The 16,647-nt window shown below is 35.3% G+C and overlaps 1 protein-coding gene across 4 annotated transcripts in view; it reads left to right on the top strand.

Annotated features, from left to right (window-relative positions):
- Positions 1 to 914: 914 nt before the first annotated feature.
- The window catches only part of LOC132133797 (inositol hexakisphosphate and diphosphoinositol-pentakisphosphate kinase 2-like), a 31,437-nt gene continuing 15,704 nt past the window's right edge, over positions 915 to 16,647 (top strand). For 3 of the 4 annotated variants that reach the window (XM_059546769.1, XM_059546772.1, XM_059546773.1), the window contains exons 1-22: positions 915 to 1,042; positions 3,216 to 3,599; positions 3,691 to 3,883; positions 4,599 to 4,689; positions 4,786 to 4,871; positions 5,656 to 5,810; positions 5,880 to 5,981; positions 6,054 to 6,215; positions 6,305 to 6,426; positions 7,146 to 7,247; positions 7,376 to 7,462; positions 7,652 to 7,727; positions 8,050 to 8,159; positions 10,805 to 10,890; positions 10,969 to 11,094; positions 13,939 to 14,060; positions 14,239 to 14,415; positions 14,491 to 14,632; positions 14,943 to 15,166; positions 15,250 to 15,377; positions 16,259 to 16,382; positions 16,474 to 16,581. In XM_059546769.1, coding sequence (XP_059402752.1) covers positions 3,453 to 3,599; positions 3,691 to 3,883; positions 4,599 to 4,689; positions 4,786 to 4,871; positions 5,656 to 5,810; positions 5,880 to 5,981; positions 6,054 to 6,215; positions 6,305 to 6,426; positions 7,146 to 7,247; positions 7,376 to 7,462; positions 7,652 to 7,727; positions 8,050 to 8,159; positions 10,805 to 10,890; positions 10,969 to 11,094; positions 13,939 to 14,060; positions 14,239 to 14,415; positions 14,491 to 14,632; positions 14,943 to 15,166; positions 15,250 to 15,377; positions 16,259 to 16,382; positions 16,474 to 16,581 — 2,670 coding nt within the window. In that variant the 5' untranslated portion in view covers positions 915 to 1,042; positions 3,216 to 3,452. The remainder of the gene's footprint in view (positions 1,043 to 3,215; positions 3,600 to 3,690; positions 3,884 to 4,598; positions 4,690 to 4,785; positions 4,872 to 5,655; positions 5,811 to 5,879; positions 5,982 to 6,053; positions 6,216 to 6,304; positions 6,427 to 7,145; positions 7,248 to 7,375; positions 7,463 to 7,651; positions 7,728 to 8,049; positions 8,160 to 10,804; positions 10,891 to 10,968; positions 11,095 to 13,938; positions 14,061 to 14,238; positions 14,416 to 14,490; positions 14,633 to 14,942; positions 15,167 to 15,249; positions 15,378 to 16,258; positions 16,383 to 16,473; positions 16,582 to 16,647) is intronic. The other variant, XM_059546770.1, reaches the window with a different exon arrangement.

Below are 16,647 nucleotides of genomic sequence, written 5' to 3' on the forward strand. Positions count from 1 at the left end.
CACTGTAATATTATATTCCATTATAGAACAAACTCATATGTCACAGCATATGCAGTAGCTAAACACGTTCACCTTAAATGTAAATTATATTGAATTAACTCATTGCAGTTTTTGAATTTAACTCAAAACTGCTGCTTTGGACTGTGTTTATTATAACAGATTCATATCAGATACAAATTGGTTTACACAAAAAACTAAATGGGCATGGAATGAAACCTAATACTTTTTGTATAAGGCCATGTTTTCACCATGGGTTCCCTTGAGAAACAACTATATACAGTATTTGATCTAGCAAGTTTTTGCATATGATAACAAGCTATATGAGCATGGAAGTATTGTATCATATTTAATACTTGATACTTTTTTTTTATAAGTACAGGTATAGTAAGTGTCCTCTTATAGGTTGGTTCACATGTCTTTTTACTGTGAAATCTTATAGATTTTTATAAAGTAAATATAAGAACGAACTGTTAATATTTCAAGAGAGACATTTACTGAAACTTGTTTATTGTACTTATCCTTTTTTTTCTACAAACATCACGCTTAGATGTTTGTATCAAATATGGTGGATCAGGCTTTTGAGGAATGTTCAGAATTTCATCTTTATTTTTGGCCATATAAATAACATCTACACCAAATTGCAAGGTTTTTTTTTTTACCTCATACATGTGAGCTCCATAATCTAACTATAGGCTTTAAAAGTCTGATGTGTCAAATATAATGCAAAACATAAATCATATGACTTAGATTTTCTTTTAGATTGATCTAAATTTACAATAAACTGTTCAATTAAAAAAAAAATCTAATGTCAGGCTTTGCATGGTTAAATACCATAGACTGTATAGTTACATACTAAAGGATGGCGTTGTTTCGCCCGTCCTGTAGGTGGCAGTCATCTGTGTGCAGATTCCGTATCATCGAGCACGAAAGACGGCTCTTGTTAAGTGTTTTCCGAAGGTAAACTCAAACGGAGTTCTAGTTTCATTGTGACAGCAGATGAGGAAGTCAATCACTGTCCGTGACCGAGTTCTACTTTCAGCAAGTAAGTATCCTGCAGTGTGAATCGTGCCATGTCGCAGTCATTTCTGTATATCATTTAATGCTTTATAAAGTTTGTGTTTGTAGAGTTAATTCGCTTCGTGAGTAAAATGAAGTTTGACTTGGCAACTGAATCGTCTGATGATGCGATGAGAGGAGGATATTCATATCACTCACTTTCTGTCTGAAGCTCAGATTTACTCGTCATAATGTTGTGTTGAATAGAAAAAAGGTGCATAGGAGCTAGTTATGAGGTGCACTGCATTCCTGCTTGACTTCTTCCAGTTGCTCCATTATCCAGCAGCATGGCAACATGGCATCAAGGCTCTGTGTCCTGGCCTGTTTTGACTACTTTTAAGGCAGTATTAAACTGCAGCCATCAGTCTTACAGCTGCAGATCTGACATTGTTCAGTTTCTTACACAGACCGATTGTATTGTGTCTTTACACATTTTTGTGTTATTGTATGTTTTAGCCATGATTCCCATCCACTTACATTATAAGACTGATAGACTGCAACTGTTTGAGTTAAAAATCTCAGTTTGTGTTCCCTCTTAAGAAACAATGTCACCTACAATATATCTTTCATGCTCTGGGGTAAGCAGATAAACATCAAATTTTCATTTTTGGGTGAACTATCCCTTTAAGGCTAAAAAAATGAATAAACACGATAGACTTGTACGTAGTGCATGTTGAATGTAACATACTTGGATATACTATGGCATGTTTGCTTAACACAAGATTGCACAACACAGAAGAGGCCCTGCAGAAGGCGGCAATGAGTTTCTGATCTGTGTGCATTAAAATTGTTCAAAAAGCTCTCAATAGACTTATGTTCTTATTGTATTGTAGGGATATTTAACTGTGGTTGCTTTGTGGCTTTAGTTGTAAGTGATTTTTTATTTTTTGTTTATCTGTGTGTGTGTGTGTGTGTGTGTGTTTTTCCTGACCCTGGGTCACTGTAGACGGCTTCCTCTCAACTAAATGTTCCCTGTCAACACATCCACAGCATGATGAGTTAACTTTGGATGCTGTGTAGACCTCAGCATTTGATCCAAGTCTCACTACTCTCCCAGCTTCACTTCTACCAAGAGCCCGTGGCTATTAATAGGCCCTTGATCACATGCAAACTGTTTACTTTTTGTAGTTTGTAGTATTCATGCAAACTGCATAACAAATTTGGATAGACACTTCAATTCCATATCTGAAATTCTGAATGGCTTGAAGGGTGTTTAGACATTGTGTAGAAGTAGTCCTGGGAGAGTTTGGATTATGTAACAGTGCCGTGTTTGCTTAGAGGAATAGCTAGCATGACCTGTATCAGCATGGGTATGGAAATTAGATATGAAATATATATATATATATCCAGTGCTGCATGCTTTCCCAAGTAGTCAGCATATTGGAAGATATTACATGACTTTGGAAAATGTAGGCTTAGTGTAAGACTTGTTTATATGTTGTAGGATTTTTATTAGTATTATTGCCATTATTGTAAATCACTTGCTAAATGAATGAAGATTTGTTTATCATGTTAATATTAAACGAAAATAAACAATGCACATATATGATCTATGAATTATCATTATCCTAAACCATTTAATGCTTTAAATGGTGTTTCTGTTGTTAGTTCATGATTCCTGCGTTAAGTAAAATAGTCAAATTGCAAAGGTGTTTCATGATGCTTCAGGAATACATTACAATATGTTTACATTTACGCTACTGTTCAAATGTTTGTTGTTGGTAAGTTTTTTTTCATTTATTTATTTTTTAAATAAGAAGAAAAAAAGACATCTGTTATGCTCACCAAGGCTGCATTTATTTGATCAGAAATACAGTACAAACTTTAATATTGTGAAATATTATTACAATTTAAAATAACTATATTTCTATTTAAATTATGTTTAAAATGTAATTTATTCTTGTGATGGTAAAGCTGAATTTTCAGCATCATTACACCAGTCTTCAGTGTCACATGATCCTTCAGAAATCATTCTAATATGCTGATTTGCTGCTCTAGAAACAATATTTATATATAAACATTGCTCTTTCATGGATTGAAAGTTTGAAAGGACAGTATTTGAAATCTTGTAAATGTCTGTACTGTCACTTTTGATCAATTTAAAGCATACTTACAAAGTATTAATCTCTAATATATTGCTTGTTGGCTCTTTATTGCAGGTAAGAACAGGAAGGAATTTTGTGAGAAAAATTAATCAAGGTGAACTCATAACATGTTTGTGGTTTCGGAAGGATAACACCAAATGTATAAGGATTAAACACACCTTGGCATTGAAGTCACTTCTGGACCCTCATCTGATTGGATTACACACCTCATCTATGTAATGTTTCCACCACTGAGCTTCAGCACGAGATGGTGTGCTGGGAATTTGGCTTTTTGACAGAAACTCTACAGAAATGTCGAAGTCAAGTGGACGGGCGATGTGCAACAGCGGACTTTCACGGCTACTGATTGGAATTGAGGGTGGTGAGAGCAGAGAGCTGGATGAGGGAGACATGAGGAACATCTCAGGACATTATGGAGAGGATGAGGAAGAGGATCAGGTACAAAAATTTTTTCATTAATGATTATTATTATTATTATTTTTTTTTTACATTTTATAAGTGACACTCATGTGCTATCTTCTTCTATTAGTCAGAGCGTCAGATTGTGGTGGGAATCTGCTCCATGATGAAGAAATCGACATCTAAACCAATGAGTGAGATTCTGGAGAGGCTCTGTAAGTTTGAGTACATCACTGTGGATGTTTTTCCAGAGGAAGTTATACTCAATGAACCGGTGGAGAAGTGGCCGTTGTGTGACTGCCTAATTTCCTTCCATTCCAAAGGTATGTGACATCACACACAGTTTCACATGCAATCAGCTTGAAATCTCAATGTGACATATTGTCTCAGTATTGTAAAAGGGTTCATATGATGCGATTTCAATTTTTCCTTTCTCTTTGGAATGTTACAAGCTCTTAGTGCATAAAGAAGATCTATAAAGTTGCAAAGATTAAAGTCTAAAGTATAGGTCTTTATGATCAGTAATTATGTCCCCACTGGATGCAACAAATGCCTCGTTTATAATGGGTTTTATTGGTTAGCTGGATAGCTGGCCAATCAGAACACACCTCGCATATCAGAACGATTAGCTTTGTAAAAATCGATGCGTTTCAGAAAGGCGGGACATAGAGGAGAAACAATAATGTACAGATTGTGGAAAATAGAGTGTTTTTTAACCTTAAACCACATAAACACATTGCATTACACCAAAGACACAAAATAATGTTCTTTTTAGCAATGTCATATGGCCCCCTTTAATACTGCCTTCAAAACAGTAATGACTTACATTTAAAATTCTATTAAAATAGAAAAGTTATTTTAAATTCTAATCATTTTTAACCATATTACAGTTTTTACTGTACTTTGATCAAATAAATGCAGCCTTGCTAAGCAAAAGAGTCTTAAAAAATATATATATATAAAATTCTAAATCTGACAACCCCAAATTATGACGTTAATTGATGCAAATGTAAACAATATTTTTTTTTTGTCTTGAAGGATTTCCCCTTGACAAAGCAGTAAATTATGCCAAACTAAGAAACCCCCTCCTTATCAATGACCTCAACATGCAGTATTTCATTCAAGACAGGTGTGGTAAATCATTCTCTGAAATATTCTTGACAAGCAAGCCCTGTTACAAGAGTTGACTGGGACATATCTATTAACTCTATGCTCACGGCTTTAGGAGGGAAGTGTACAGGATTCTACAGGAAGAGGGCATTGACCTTCCACGCTATGCAGTGTTGAACCGGGACCCCGACAGACCAGAGGGTAAAGATTATTACCTTGGTCATAACTTTGAAGAATTTTCCTGCATCCTTCAGAGTGAAGCGTGGCCCTGTTCATTTACAAGTTTTCAGAGTCTCACATAGACTGTGCTTTTTTAGTGTCATTGATATACTATTATAGTTTTGTTAATATTTTAAATTAGATTTAGTTTTTATATTTTCTGTTTAAATTCTAATAAAATTAGTTTTTTGCATTTATATTTTGTGTGTGTGTGTGTGTGTGTGTGTGTACTGTATATGCCTATATATTTATTAAGTTTAGTATTAAGCTTTAGTTTTAGTTATTTTAGTACGCCATATTAAACTAAATAAAATAAGCAATGTAACTTGAAGATTTAACATTAAAAATAAAAAAAATAAGACAGATATTAAAATCATTTTACAGCTGTACTCTATAATACAACGGTTGTTATTATTATTATTATTAAATAATCCTTTTTGTAGTAGGAATATTTCTTATTTTGTTTATATATTTATTTTATAATGATAGGAATCACTACAACAACTATAATTATTATTTTATGCTCATTACAAATATTTGCCCAAATTGCATGTCCTACAAACTATTGCAATTTTTATCAGAGAAATCACAATTTTACAAAAATTAGCCACATCATGCAGCCCTAATATGCTTTCCCTTATGAAAGTTCAAACCCGGATGCTGTTTTATTTGTTTGGGTGAATTGTTCCTTAAAGTTCTTCATAGTGTATACATAAATACCCTCTGTATTGCAAAAGATTGTGACTTTTTGACTTTGTGACATCAGAATGTAATCTGGTGGAGAGCGAGGACCATGTGGAAGTGAACGGGGAAGTGTTTCAGAAACCCTTTGTGGAGAAGCCTGTCTCTGCTGAGGACCACAATGTCTACATCTATTACCCAACCTCAGCCGGCGGTGGCAGCCAGCGTCTCTTTAGAAAGGTACAGTACCGCTAACTTCTAATAACTTCAGAATTGTTTGGTGTGGAGCTCATACTGTCCATCCTATAGATCGGCAGTCGGAGCAGTGTGTATTCTCCAGAAAGTACGGTTCGTAAGACTGGTTCTTACATCTACGAGGAGTTCATGCCCACAGATGGCACAGATGTTAAGGTACAAATGCCTGTCAAGACTTTACTGTATGTAGTGGCCGGATAGCTTGTTTATTCCTGATGGATGTTGTAGGTTTATACAGTAGGACCTGATTATGCTCACGCCGAAGCCCGGAAGTCTCCTGCTCTGGATGGGAAAGTGGAGAGAGACAGTGAGGGGAAGGAGATCCGCTATCCTGTGATGCTTACCGCAATGGAGAAGCTTGTGGCCAGAAAAGTGTGTCTTGCATTTAAGGTGAGCCTCACAAAAACACATACTGTTTTCTCAGCTGTTAAGAGTGATAATGAATGTGTTTTTTGTCTCATAACATCTTTCCAACCCAGCAAACAGTCTGCGGTTTTGACCTCCTCCGAGCAAATGGTCACTCTTTCGTTTGTGACGTTAATGGCTTCAGCTTTGTAAAGAACTCCATGAAGTACTATGATGATTGTGCCAAAGTCCTGGGGTAGGTGAGGCCGTGCTGCTGTCTTGTTGTCTGTGGTAACTCATCTCATAATCTCATAATTTCATAATCTCATAATCTCATAATCATGCACTTTTTACTACATAACCACCATACAGTGTAACTGATTTTTTTGAAGTCGTTAAATAAAACAGATTTTTGCTGTACATTTTAAAACAAAATATTATTTCAGTCTTTTTACTTCAAAATGTCACAATTAATAAAATTTGGTTCTTGCTATTTATTTTTAGTTATGTGTGAAATTCATTTGCAATTTTTGAGTGGAAATTGTTTCAAAGTAAATCCTAGACCAGTTATTTACATTTTTTACAGTGTAATATCAAATCCTTTTGCCATTTCTTTAAAATTCAACACAAGCTCATCAAACAAATATTCAGTTTTATTTCTCTAAGCTTGACATTTAAAATGCATATCTTCTAAAAAAAACATCTTAATTTTTTAGCTGACCACCAAGCTAAACTAGCTAAATACTTGGCAGGCTGGTAGCTAAGACCAGCTTAACACAGAGAAGACAAGCAAAACAGCATGTTTTTTATTTAATTCTTTTATATATACAGTGCTTACTACAATACAGGTTGTTTCAATATATAAAGCAGCTCTACAGAGAGCAATAGTGTCATTAGTCAGCACAGATGTATTCATTCCTATCTTAAAATGTAATTTCTAGATATTTTAACTCACATTTGATGTCTTTCCTTCAGGAACATGGTGATGCGAGAACTGGCTCCTCAGTTCCACATTCCCTGGTCGATCCCCTTGGAAGCAGAGGACATCCCTATCGTCCCAACTACCTCAGGAACCATGTGGGTGTACCAATCTTGTACTAAGAATGCATTTCACTGGTTTTTATTATGGATTCTGGATTATTAAAACCAGTAAGGTAGAATTAAATGCTTTCTATGCTCTTGAATATTTTATCTCTTGTCTGAAGGATGGAGCTCCGTTGTGTTATTGCTGTGATTCGCCATGGCGACCGTACGCCCAAACAGAAGATGAAGATGGAGGTCAGGAACGCCCTGTAAGTCACCAATTCTAATAGGCTGCTTTAAGTTAAACTTAAGTGGTCAAAGTTAATTAATTAAACAGAATTGTACTGAATGATAATGTATAGGATTCAGTTCTGCATTTAAGGTGGTTGTCGCAGGGTGGCTGGGTCAAAGTCATTTATATTTTTGAAGTATCTTCTGGTTATTTCCATTTCTCTCAGGTTTTTTGATTTGTTTGAGAAATATGGTGGCTATAAGACCGGAAAACTCAAGCTGAAGAAACCAAAACAGCTCCAGGTGTGTCTATTTTGAAGTACAAGTGATCTATGTGGTTCAGTGGGTGCAAGAACCAACATAATATTTCAGTTTTATAACAGGTTTGCCTCCATCCAAATGATTTACTTTGTATAAAACCAGGAATTTGAACCACAGGGTCAAAGGTCAAACAGGATTGAGCTGCAGCCATGAGATTTATCGGCGTGTCATGCACATGTGTGAAAATTATTTATGTGGACAATTGATTTTTGGCTTTGGCCCGTTTGATCTTATCTGTGACAATACGCAGTTGTGATTTGCACATCATTATGAAAACCTGAACACTTTATTTGATGTTTTACAGGAAGTGCTGGATATTGCTCGTCAGCTGTTGGCAGAACTGGTCCTTCATAATGATTGTGAGATTGAAGAAAAGAAATCCAAGCTAGAACAACTGAAGACGGTTCTGGAGATGTAAGTTAACTGTTCAGAAGTTCAATAGCTGGGATACCAAATCCTCTGTTTGCAACCCTGTGAGTTTATGGAAAGCCACTGTACATACACCATCATCTCATCTCGATCATTTCTAAAACATGTTGGATTCCTTCTGTCTACTGTTTACGCCTCTGAAAATTTTCACTTCCCTTTTCTATATTCGGTCACAAGGTCTTGCTGAAAGTATTATTTTTTTCCAGATTTATATTGTATTAATAACTGGAATGAAAATATTATGTATATTAATTATATTCTGAAATATAATTAGCTAAAAAATAGGAGGTATCACCACATTATAATGTACAGCATGAATGGATATTCAGTGTGAGATTGGCTGAAGCTTACATTTAACAGTTATTTTTAATTATTATTTTTAGAATAACTTATTTGTCCAAAGGTCAAAATGAAAAAAATGAGCATATACAATTAAATATACAATTAGATATCCAATATCGACCGCTACCGATAAAAAAAACAACAACAAAAACAAAACAAAGATATGGATATAGATATGGTACAGATAAATTGTCGCCTGTGAATTTTAGGTGGGATATTTAGTGTCTTTAGAAGGCAAAATCAATTTGTAAAGTTTGCGGAATCAGTGCAAGCCTAATCAGACTTGATGACACACACACATAGCCGAAAAACTTACATTGCTATCATATCTTAAAAAAGGCTTATATCAGGAGAAACCTGATATTTCATGAACAGCTGAATGTATGTAACTGACTTTTAGGTAACCTTGACTCATTTACTTCCTTAGGTGCCGTCATATGGATGAGTTTCTTAACTTGATTCCTTTTCTCTCTCTTCTCCTCTCTGTGTGTCCCTTTTTGTGTCCTGGCCGTTCTCTCCAAAAGGAAACCAGCCTGAATTATATTCAGTGCGCACCCTCTTATCATAACCCTCATTAACCCGAGATAATTTCCAAATTGCTGACACATTAATGAGGGCTCCAAAATTGACCATACCTTGGAGATGAAACCCTTTTGCAATTCTGTGTGGCATCAGCATGCCATTTTGATATTGTTTCTAATCTTTCACGACCACTCACTTCCTCCAGACCCCTCTCACCATGTTGATTAGGTGCCTCTAATGAGGCACTTAATCAACACATCATCTGTTGTTCGGGTCCTAGATTTACTAAGAAACAGGTGCCTGGGGAAGTGCTTTGCTTTGGGATGATTAAACATAATGCAGCAGAGCAAGTTCACTTCAGAGTCAGTTTCTGGCCAGTTAATGAAGAACCAGGTTTAGATAAAGTTGTATCAAGCTAGAAATATTCTGAACTATGGATAGATACACTGATATTACAATTCTGGCCGATATTAATGAGCTGTATTTTATTTAATATTTTATATATTTTATTTTCTAAATAATTCATATAAATAATTAAAATTATTATTTGTAAATAAATATCACTATTATATTATTTTACATTGTTTAAACAATAATAATATAAAATAATAATAATAATAGTCAATAATGTCTCATATACACAATATTGAAGTGAAGTGAAGTGAAGTGACATTCGGCCAAGTATGGTGACCCATACTCAGAATTTGTGCTCTGCATTTAACCCATCCGAAGTGCACACACACAGAGCAGTGAACACACACACACACTGTGAACACACACCCGGAGCAGTGGGCAGCCATTTATGCTGCGGCGCCCGGGGAGCAGTTGGGGGTTCGGTGCCTTGCTCAAGGGCACCTCAGTCGTGGTATTGAGGGCAGTGAGAGAACTGTACATGCACTCCCCCCACCCACAATTCCTGCCGGCCCGGGACTCGAACCCACAACCCTTCGATTGGGAGTCCGATTCTCTAACCACCAGGCCACGACTTCCCCTTTATTAACATGTATATTAATATATACCAATAAATTCTCTTGATATCAACTGACAACTGATATGGTACTGATATATTGTGCATCCTTTGTCTAAATCTGAAAGGTTAGACTGAAAAGAAATTGTCAAAATTCTTTTTTGCTTCAATTTCTGGCTATTTATTGTTCCCTAAACATTTACACTATCATTCAAAAGTTTGGGGTTGGTAAGATTATAAAATTTTTTGGAAAGAAGTCTCTTATGCTTAAAAAGGTTGAGTATATTTGATCAAAAATAAAAGCAGTAATATTGTGAGATTTTGTTACAATTTAAAATAGCTGTGTTCAATTTAAATTTATTTAAAAAATAAAATTTATTCTATATAATTATTTCTAAGTAAAAAATCTTAAAAGATCTTGCCGACTCTTGACTTTTAAACACATTTAGAACATATTAATGCTTTCTATTAAAGATTAAATTGTAGCATCCAGAATGACATGCTTTCTGCTGTGCTGTAAAACATAAAAACGTGTCACTGTTGCAGATGCCACATTTTATTCCTCCCAAAGCCTGTCATTCCTGTAGGGACTGTCCTGGTATGGCACAGATTAACCCCTTCCAGCTTGGAAAGGTCACTCAGATACATGTTTCCAGAAACATGGAGGCCTCAGAGCACCTGCTAGCGGTTTGAGCCCAGTGCTGTGTCTGATCTGTGCTGTCTGTGTTGTTCAGTGGGAGAATGCTCATTAATAGGGAGTTGTATGTTTTTGTCCCCCACCTCGTGTATTGTCTTTCAGGTATGGCCATTTCTCAGGGATCAACAGGAAGGTGCAGCTGACCTACCTGCCAAATGGGCAGCCCAAAGCATCCAGTGAAGAGGAAGGTATGTGCACAGTATGGATGTTGATTAAAATTAGCTGTTGCCATTGTGTCAGTTTTGAACTCTCTGTGTCTATGGCAGACGTTCTGAAGGAGGGTCCGTCTCTGCTGCTCGTGCTGAAGTGGGGTGGTGAGCTGACGCCAGCGGGTAGAGTTCAGGCTGAGGAGCTTGGACGAGCCTTTCGTTGCATGTACCCTGGAGGACAAGGTATAACCCAACACTTGCACCAGCCAGAAAGCTGATCTAATAAACTGGATAAAAATACAGTGGCCCTAAAACGTAGTTTGAAACTGAAGTCATGCATAACAGTAAGAAAGCTGCTTGGTTTGATACATTGTATCTAATGCAATGACATTCAGATTCAAAAAAAATTGTCTATATACTTTTTGGGGTTCCTGTATGTTTTATTATTGGGCAAATAATACAGAAACTGAGATTTCTTTATTAATTCCAGGGCCAGTTTTAGTAAGTTTGAATAATTTTAATAAAGTTGAATAATAATAATAATAAATAAGTTATTTTAATAATTTTATATTATTGTAACAAATATATATATATATATATATATATATATATATATATGGATGGATGGATAGATAGATATATAGAAGCTTTAAAATTAGGTTTTCTACAAAACTGTAATCATTGTAAATTTATAATATTAAGTAAAATATTGTCCAACGGTTAGAATAGCCTCAGATCTGAATTTGTGTGTTATACAAATAATATTACAGATATATTGAGATATGAATATTATATAAATCGTAATATAATATATATTAAAACTTACAACAAAACATGCTCTTTCTATCTTTAATTTTTGTCTTAAGATTTTCGTGAATCTAGTTGTTTACAAGAGCAGTTGTTTATCTCCCTTTGCATGAGATCATCATAAATTGGATGCCTTGACAAGATATTGTTTGTTTTTTATTTAGTGGGGCAGTGATGCAGTTTTTCAAAGATCATAGCTTTGAGCAGGAAACCTGTTCCACCTGCTTGCTATGCCAGCACAAAAACTTCTTTATACACATAACTTTTCTTAGACAACTGTGCCATTATTTCAACGTCTGTTACTGCGGTAAGGCAAGGCAAGTTTATTTATATAGCACATTTCGTACACAATGGTAATTCAAAGTGCTTTACATAAGAAAAAGTAAAATAATCATGAAGAAAAATAATAAGAAAAATAATAACAAGCAATTTTAAAACGTTGGAAATGTTTTAAAAATTGACTTATTTAAAATGAATTTAAAACAGTTAAAAATAGAAAATGATTTTACATAAAATACAGTGAATACGTAAAATACAGTGCAATCAGTTCGGACATCGCACAGTGCTCATTCAATAAATGCGCAGCCAAACAGATGAGTTTTGAGTCTAGATTTAAATGTGACTAGTGTTTTAGCACATCTGATCTCTTCTGGAAGCTGATTCCAGCTGCGGGCAGCATAGTAACTAAAGGAGGACTCCCCTTGTTTTGTGTGAACCCTTGGTGTTTCTGACTCGATCCTAGTGATCTGAGTGGTCTGTTAGGTTTATATTCAGTGAACATATCTGCAATATTTTTTGGTAAATAAACAAGTAAAAGTACTTTAAAATCAATCCTAAACGTAACTGGAAGCCAGTGACGGGACCTGGGGACTGGTGTGATATGCTCAGATTTTCTGGTTCTTGTCAGAATCCTGGCAGCAGCGTTCTGGATGAGCTGCAGTTGTCTAATGGTCTTTTTGGGAAGGCCGGTGAGGAGCCCATTACAATAGTCCACCCTGCTGGTGATGAAGGCATGAACTAGTTTCTCCAAGTCTTGACTGGAAACAAAACATCTAATTGCAATGTTTTTTAGATGATAGTATGCTGATTTAGTTACTGCTTTGACATGACTACTGAAACTAAGGTCTGTCTCCAGAATCACACCAAGATTCCTGACTTGATTTTTAGTTGTTAGACCCTTAGAGTCAAGCTATGCATTCACCTTGAGAACTTCATCTTTGTTTCCAAATGCAATAACTTCTGTTTTTTCCTTGTTTAACTGAAGAAAGTTCTGGCACATCCAACTATTAATTTCATCAAAAAATTGGCAGAGGGAGTCAATGGGGCTGTAGTCATTTGGAGATAAGGCTAGGTAAATAGCTGTGATAGGCAATTTGGTTCTTTCTCATTATTTGACTTCGTGGGAGCATATACAGGCTAAAGAAGAGCGGTGCAAGAGTTGAGCCTTGTGGGACTCAGCAGCATGTCATGGACGTCCACTCCATGCATTAATTTCAGGATTCCACTGGTAGCATTAATTTCAGGCTTAACTCCTAAATGTAAACTTAAAAAAATGATTGGTTGCTTTACATGTCAGTGTGATATCTTGTTTAAATAGGTGGCATAAAAGAGTGTCAACCAGATTATTCAGATGGTTTAAACTCTTTTCTATGAAAGCCTGTTTCCACCACAAGGAAAAAAAGCATGCTTTGGCCATAAAAAGTCATATTTATGGGATGCAAAAGTCTAAATTATGAGATAAAATTATAATAAAGACAAAATGTAAATCATAATTATGATTTAATGTGTAATAGATTTTTTTCATATATAAATGACTTTTTGTCTCAGTTTCCACTTTTTGTCATAATTATTATTACACAAGTTATAATTCTTGCATAAATTGTTGACTTTTTAATGTAATAATTGTGATCTTTGAAATTATTTTTACTATATATCTAGTAGTATCTAATTATGCTTTACCAAATTATGATTTACCTATCTTTGGCCTTTTCTGGATTTCCAGTAAGGCTGTATATACACAGGACATGTTCTTGCATTCAAAACCAGCTTGATAAAGCACATTGTAAGCACAGTGCAATACAACACTCATGTGTGAAGCACCTAAACCCATATTGCCAGATGCTTTCAACAGTGTGGATGCATTGAAATGCATGGTTTTTTTTGTACAGCTCATTGTATGTAGGTTTGTAAACAGTGGTTATGTAATGTTAATGTTCCTTTGACTCCAGGATATACACTTCATCTTGAGCTCTGTTCTTCTGATTCTCTGTACTTTTGCAGGCGACTATGCTGGCTTCCCTGGTTGTGGCCTTCTCCGTTTACACAGCACTTACCGCCATGACCTCAAAATTTACGCATCTGATGAAGGTCGTGTTCAGATGACTGCGGCGGCGTTTGCAAAGGTTTGTTTGGTTTTGTCTGTGAGATATGTTGGTATTACATAATGCTTTTAGATGAGATCGATGTAAACTGCAATAGATTTACTGAGTTTTTAATTGTGCTATTTTGCTTGTTCATTTTCTTTATTGTTTTTATTTGTTTGTTTTGATTTTCTTTTTTATTTCCCGTGGCTGAATTCAGGGTCTGTTAGCACTGGAAGGAGAGTTGACTCCAATCCTTGTTCAGATGGTGAAGAGTGCCAACATGAACGGACTGCTGGACAGCGACTCTCTCACTGACTGCCAGCAGAGAGTCAAAGCTCGATTGCATGAGATCATGCAGAAGAACAAAGAATTTAGTGAGGAGGACTACAATAAGGTGAAACAAGTTGCAATTGTGCCTATTTAAAAATGTCTTATAATTTCAGTCCTGAATTTGTCCTGTCTTTTTAAGTTGGCTCCAACTGGCAGCCCATCTCTGGTGAACTCTATGGGTGTAATCATCAATCCAGTCAGGACTTGTGATGGAGTTCACACCCTCATTAAAAGCCTTACTTCTCAGATCTGTAAAAGGCTGGAAGACCCTAAATCTGCAGGTTTGCCCTCTTCTTTGGCTTCTTTCTTGCAGTACTATTGAATATTAGAAGTGCTTCCTAAGTGCTTGCAGTATTGTTAATGCTCAACATTAAATATTAAACATAAATTAAATATTTAAAGATTTAATATATTTTATAAAATGTTTATAGATATATACATATGTTTATTAATTTTTCTATACATTTAAAGAATTGTAATACTTTATTTAGATATATATTAAATAAATGTAATATATATATAACATTTTTATGTGAATATAAAAATAAAAAAGTAAATAAATAAATACAATTTATATTTTTCTTTTCACAGATCTGCAGCTATACCACAGCGAGACTCTGGAGCTCATGCTGCAGCGCTGGTCAAAACTGGAGCGTGACTTCCGCATGAAAAACGGTCGATATGACATCAGTAAGATCCCGGACATCTATGACTGTGTGAAATATGACACCCAACACAATTCTTCTCTCAGTCTGGAGGACACGCTGGAGCTTTTCCGTCTGTCCAGAGCACTTGCGGACATCATCATCCCACAGGTAGTGGAATCGATAAACAAGGCTAATAGTGCTCGTTTATTCTTGTTCATCTTGCTGTTACCTGGATGCACACTCTCTTTCAGGAGTATGGAATCACTAAAGCGGAGAAGCTGGATATTGCCAGTGCCTACTGCCTGCCTCTGGTCAAGAAGATTCAGCTGGATCTTCAGAGAACACATGAGGATGAGGCTGTCAACAAGCTGCATCCTCTGTGAGTCTCTATACTGGGGTGCAATGCCCAAAGGCTAAATCATATTTTGCATACTATACTGTAGATCCTGTATAGTGCGTTAAATTACTTTTAGTACATTATGCAGGCTTTTTTGTGGTTGTTTTACTTACAACCCCTTACGCTTAACTTTGACCTTTTTAAAAAAATGTATATCCATTTTACTTGCACAAAAATGGTGAACAGTTTTTGTCAACAAATGTAACATTTTTGTTGCCAGTAATGTGTGTAAAAAAAAAAAAAAATCAACATTTGTCAGACTTCAGCAATTAAAACTTAAAATTCAAACACTTTTTTCAGCATTTTGAAAAATGTACAAATAATTATTTATTGATTGATTGATTTTCAAGATTGTTTGTTTTAAATGTATTGTTCTTTTTTGTTGTAGTAATAGTTATTGTATTTTGATAAAAATGTACATCCTGGCGTATTTATTAAATAATTATAAATGTAATCTATGTTAAGATTTATGAAATGTATTCAGTTTTACTTCTGGACTAAAATAGTATAGAATTTTGTTACCATTTTTATTGTATTTATTTTTTGTTGACAATATGTCAAATAATAAAATTTGGTAAACCAGACCAAGAGTTTTCAACATTTTGAAAAATGTATATATATTAATTTGTTTAATGTTTATTTTCAATAGTTTTAAGATTAACAGGTTTTTCTATTTTATTTATAGTTATTGTATTTTTATGATAAGCTTTGTCAAAATGTAGTCCATTTTTATTACACTATAATCCATAATATTTAAATATATATATTTTTGTCGACAATAGTATGTAAAATAGCTTTTGTTGTAGAAGCTCTGCAGACCTCAGAACCTGTGAGTGATCAGATTGTGTATTTCATCCCTCCTGGTGGTTCAGGTATTCGCGGGGAGTGATGTCTCCGGGTCGGCACGTTCGGACCCGGCTCTATTTCACCAGCGAGAGCCACGTTCACTCCCTGCTTAACATCTTCCGCTATGGAGGCCTGTTAGACGTGAGTAAACAATCATCAAACATGCACATTATGCCCTGCATCATGTTTAATGCAGGTTAATACTAATTTTATCTCATCTTTGTCTGTTTAGGAGCAAAAAGATGAACAGTGGAAGCAGGCTATGGACTACCTCAGCGCTGTAAACGAACTCAACTATATGACACAGATTGTTATTATGCTGTATGAAGACAATAACAAGGTACGAAATGTGGCATCAGCCCTTTGTACTCTGTTTCAATGCTTCTTTCATATGCTGACATGTCTG

This window comes from Carassius carassius, chromosome 50, assembly GCF_963082965.1.
Source record: "Carassius carassius chromosome 50, fCarCar2.1, whole genome shotgun sequence".
Taxonomy (NCBI): domain Eukaryota; kingdom Metazoa; phylum Chordata; class Actinopteri; order Cypriniformes; family Cyprinidae; genus Carassius; species Carassius carassius.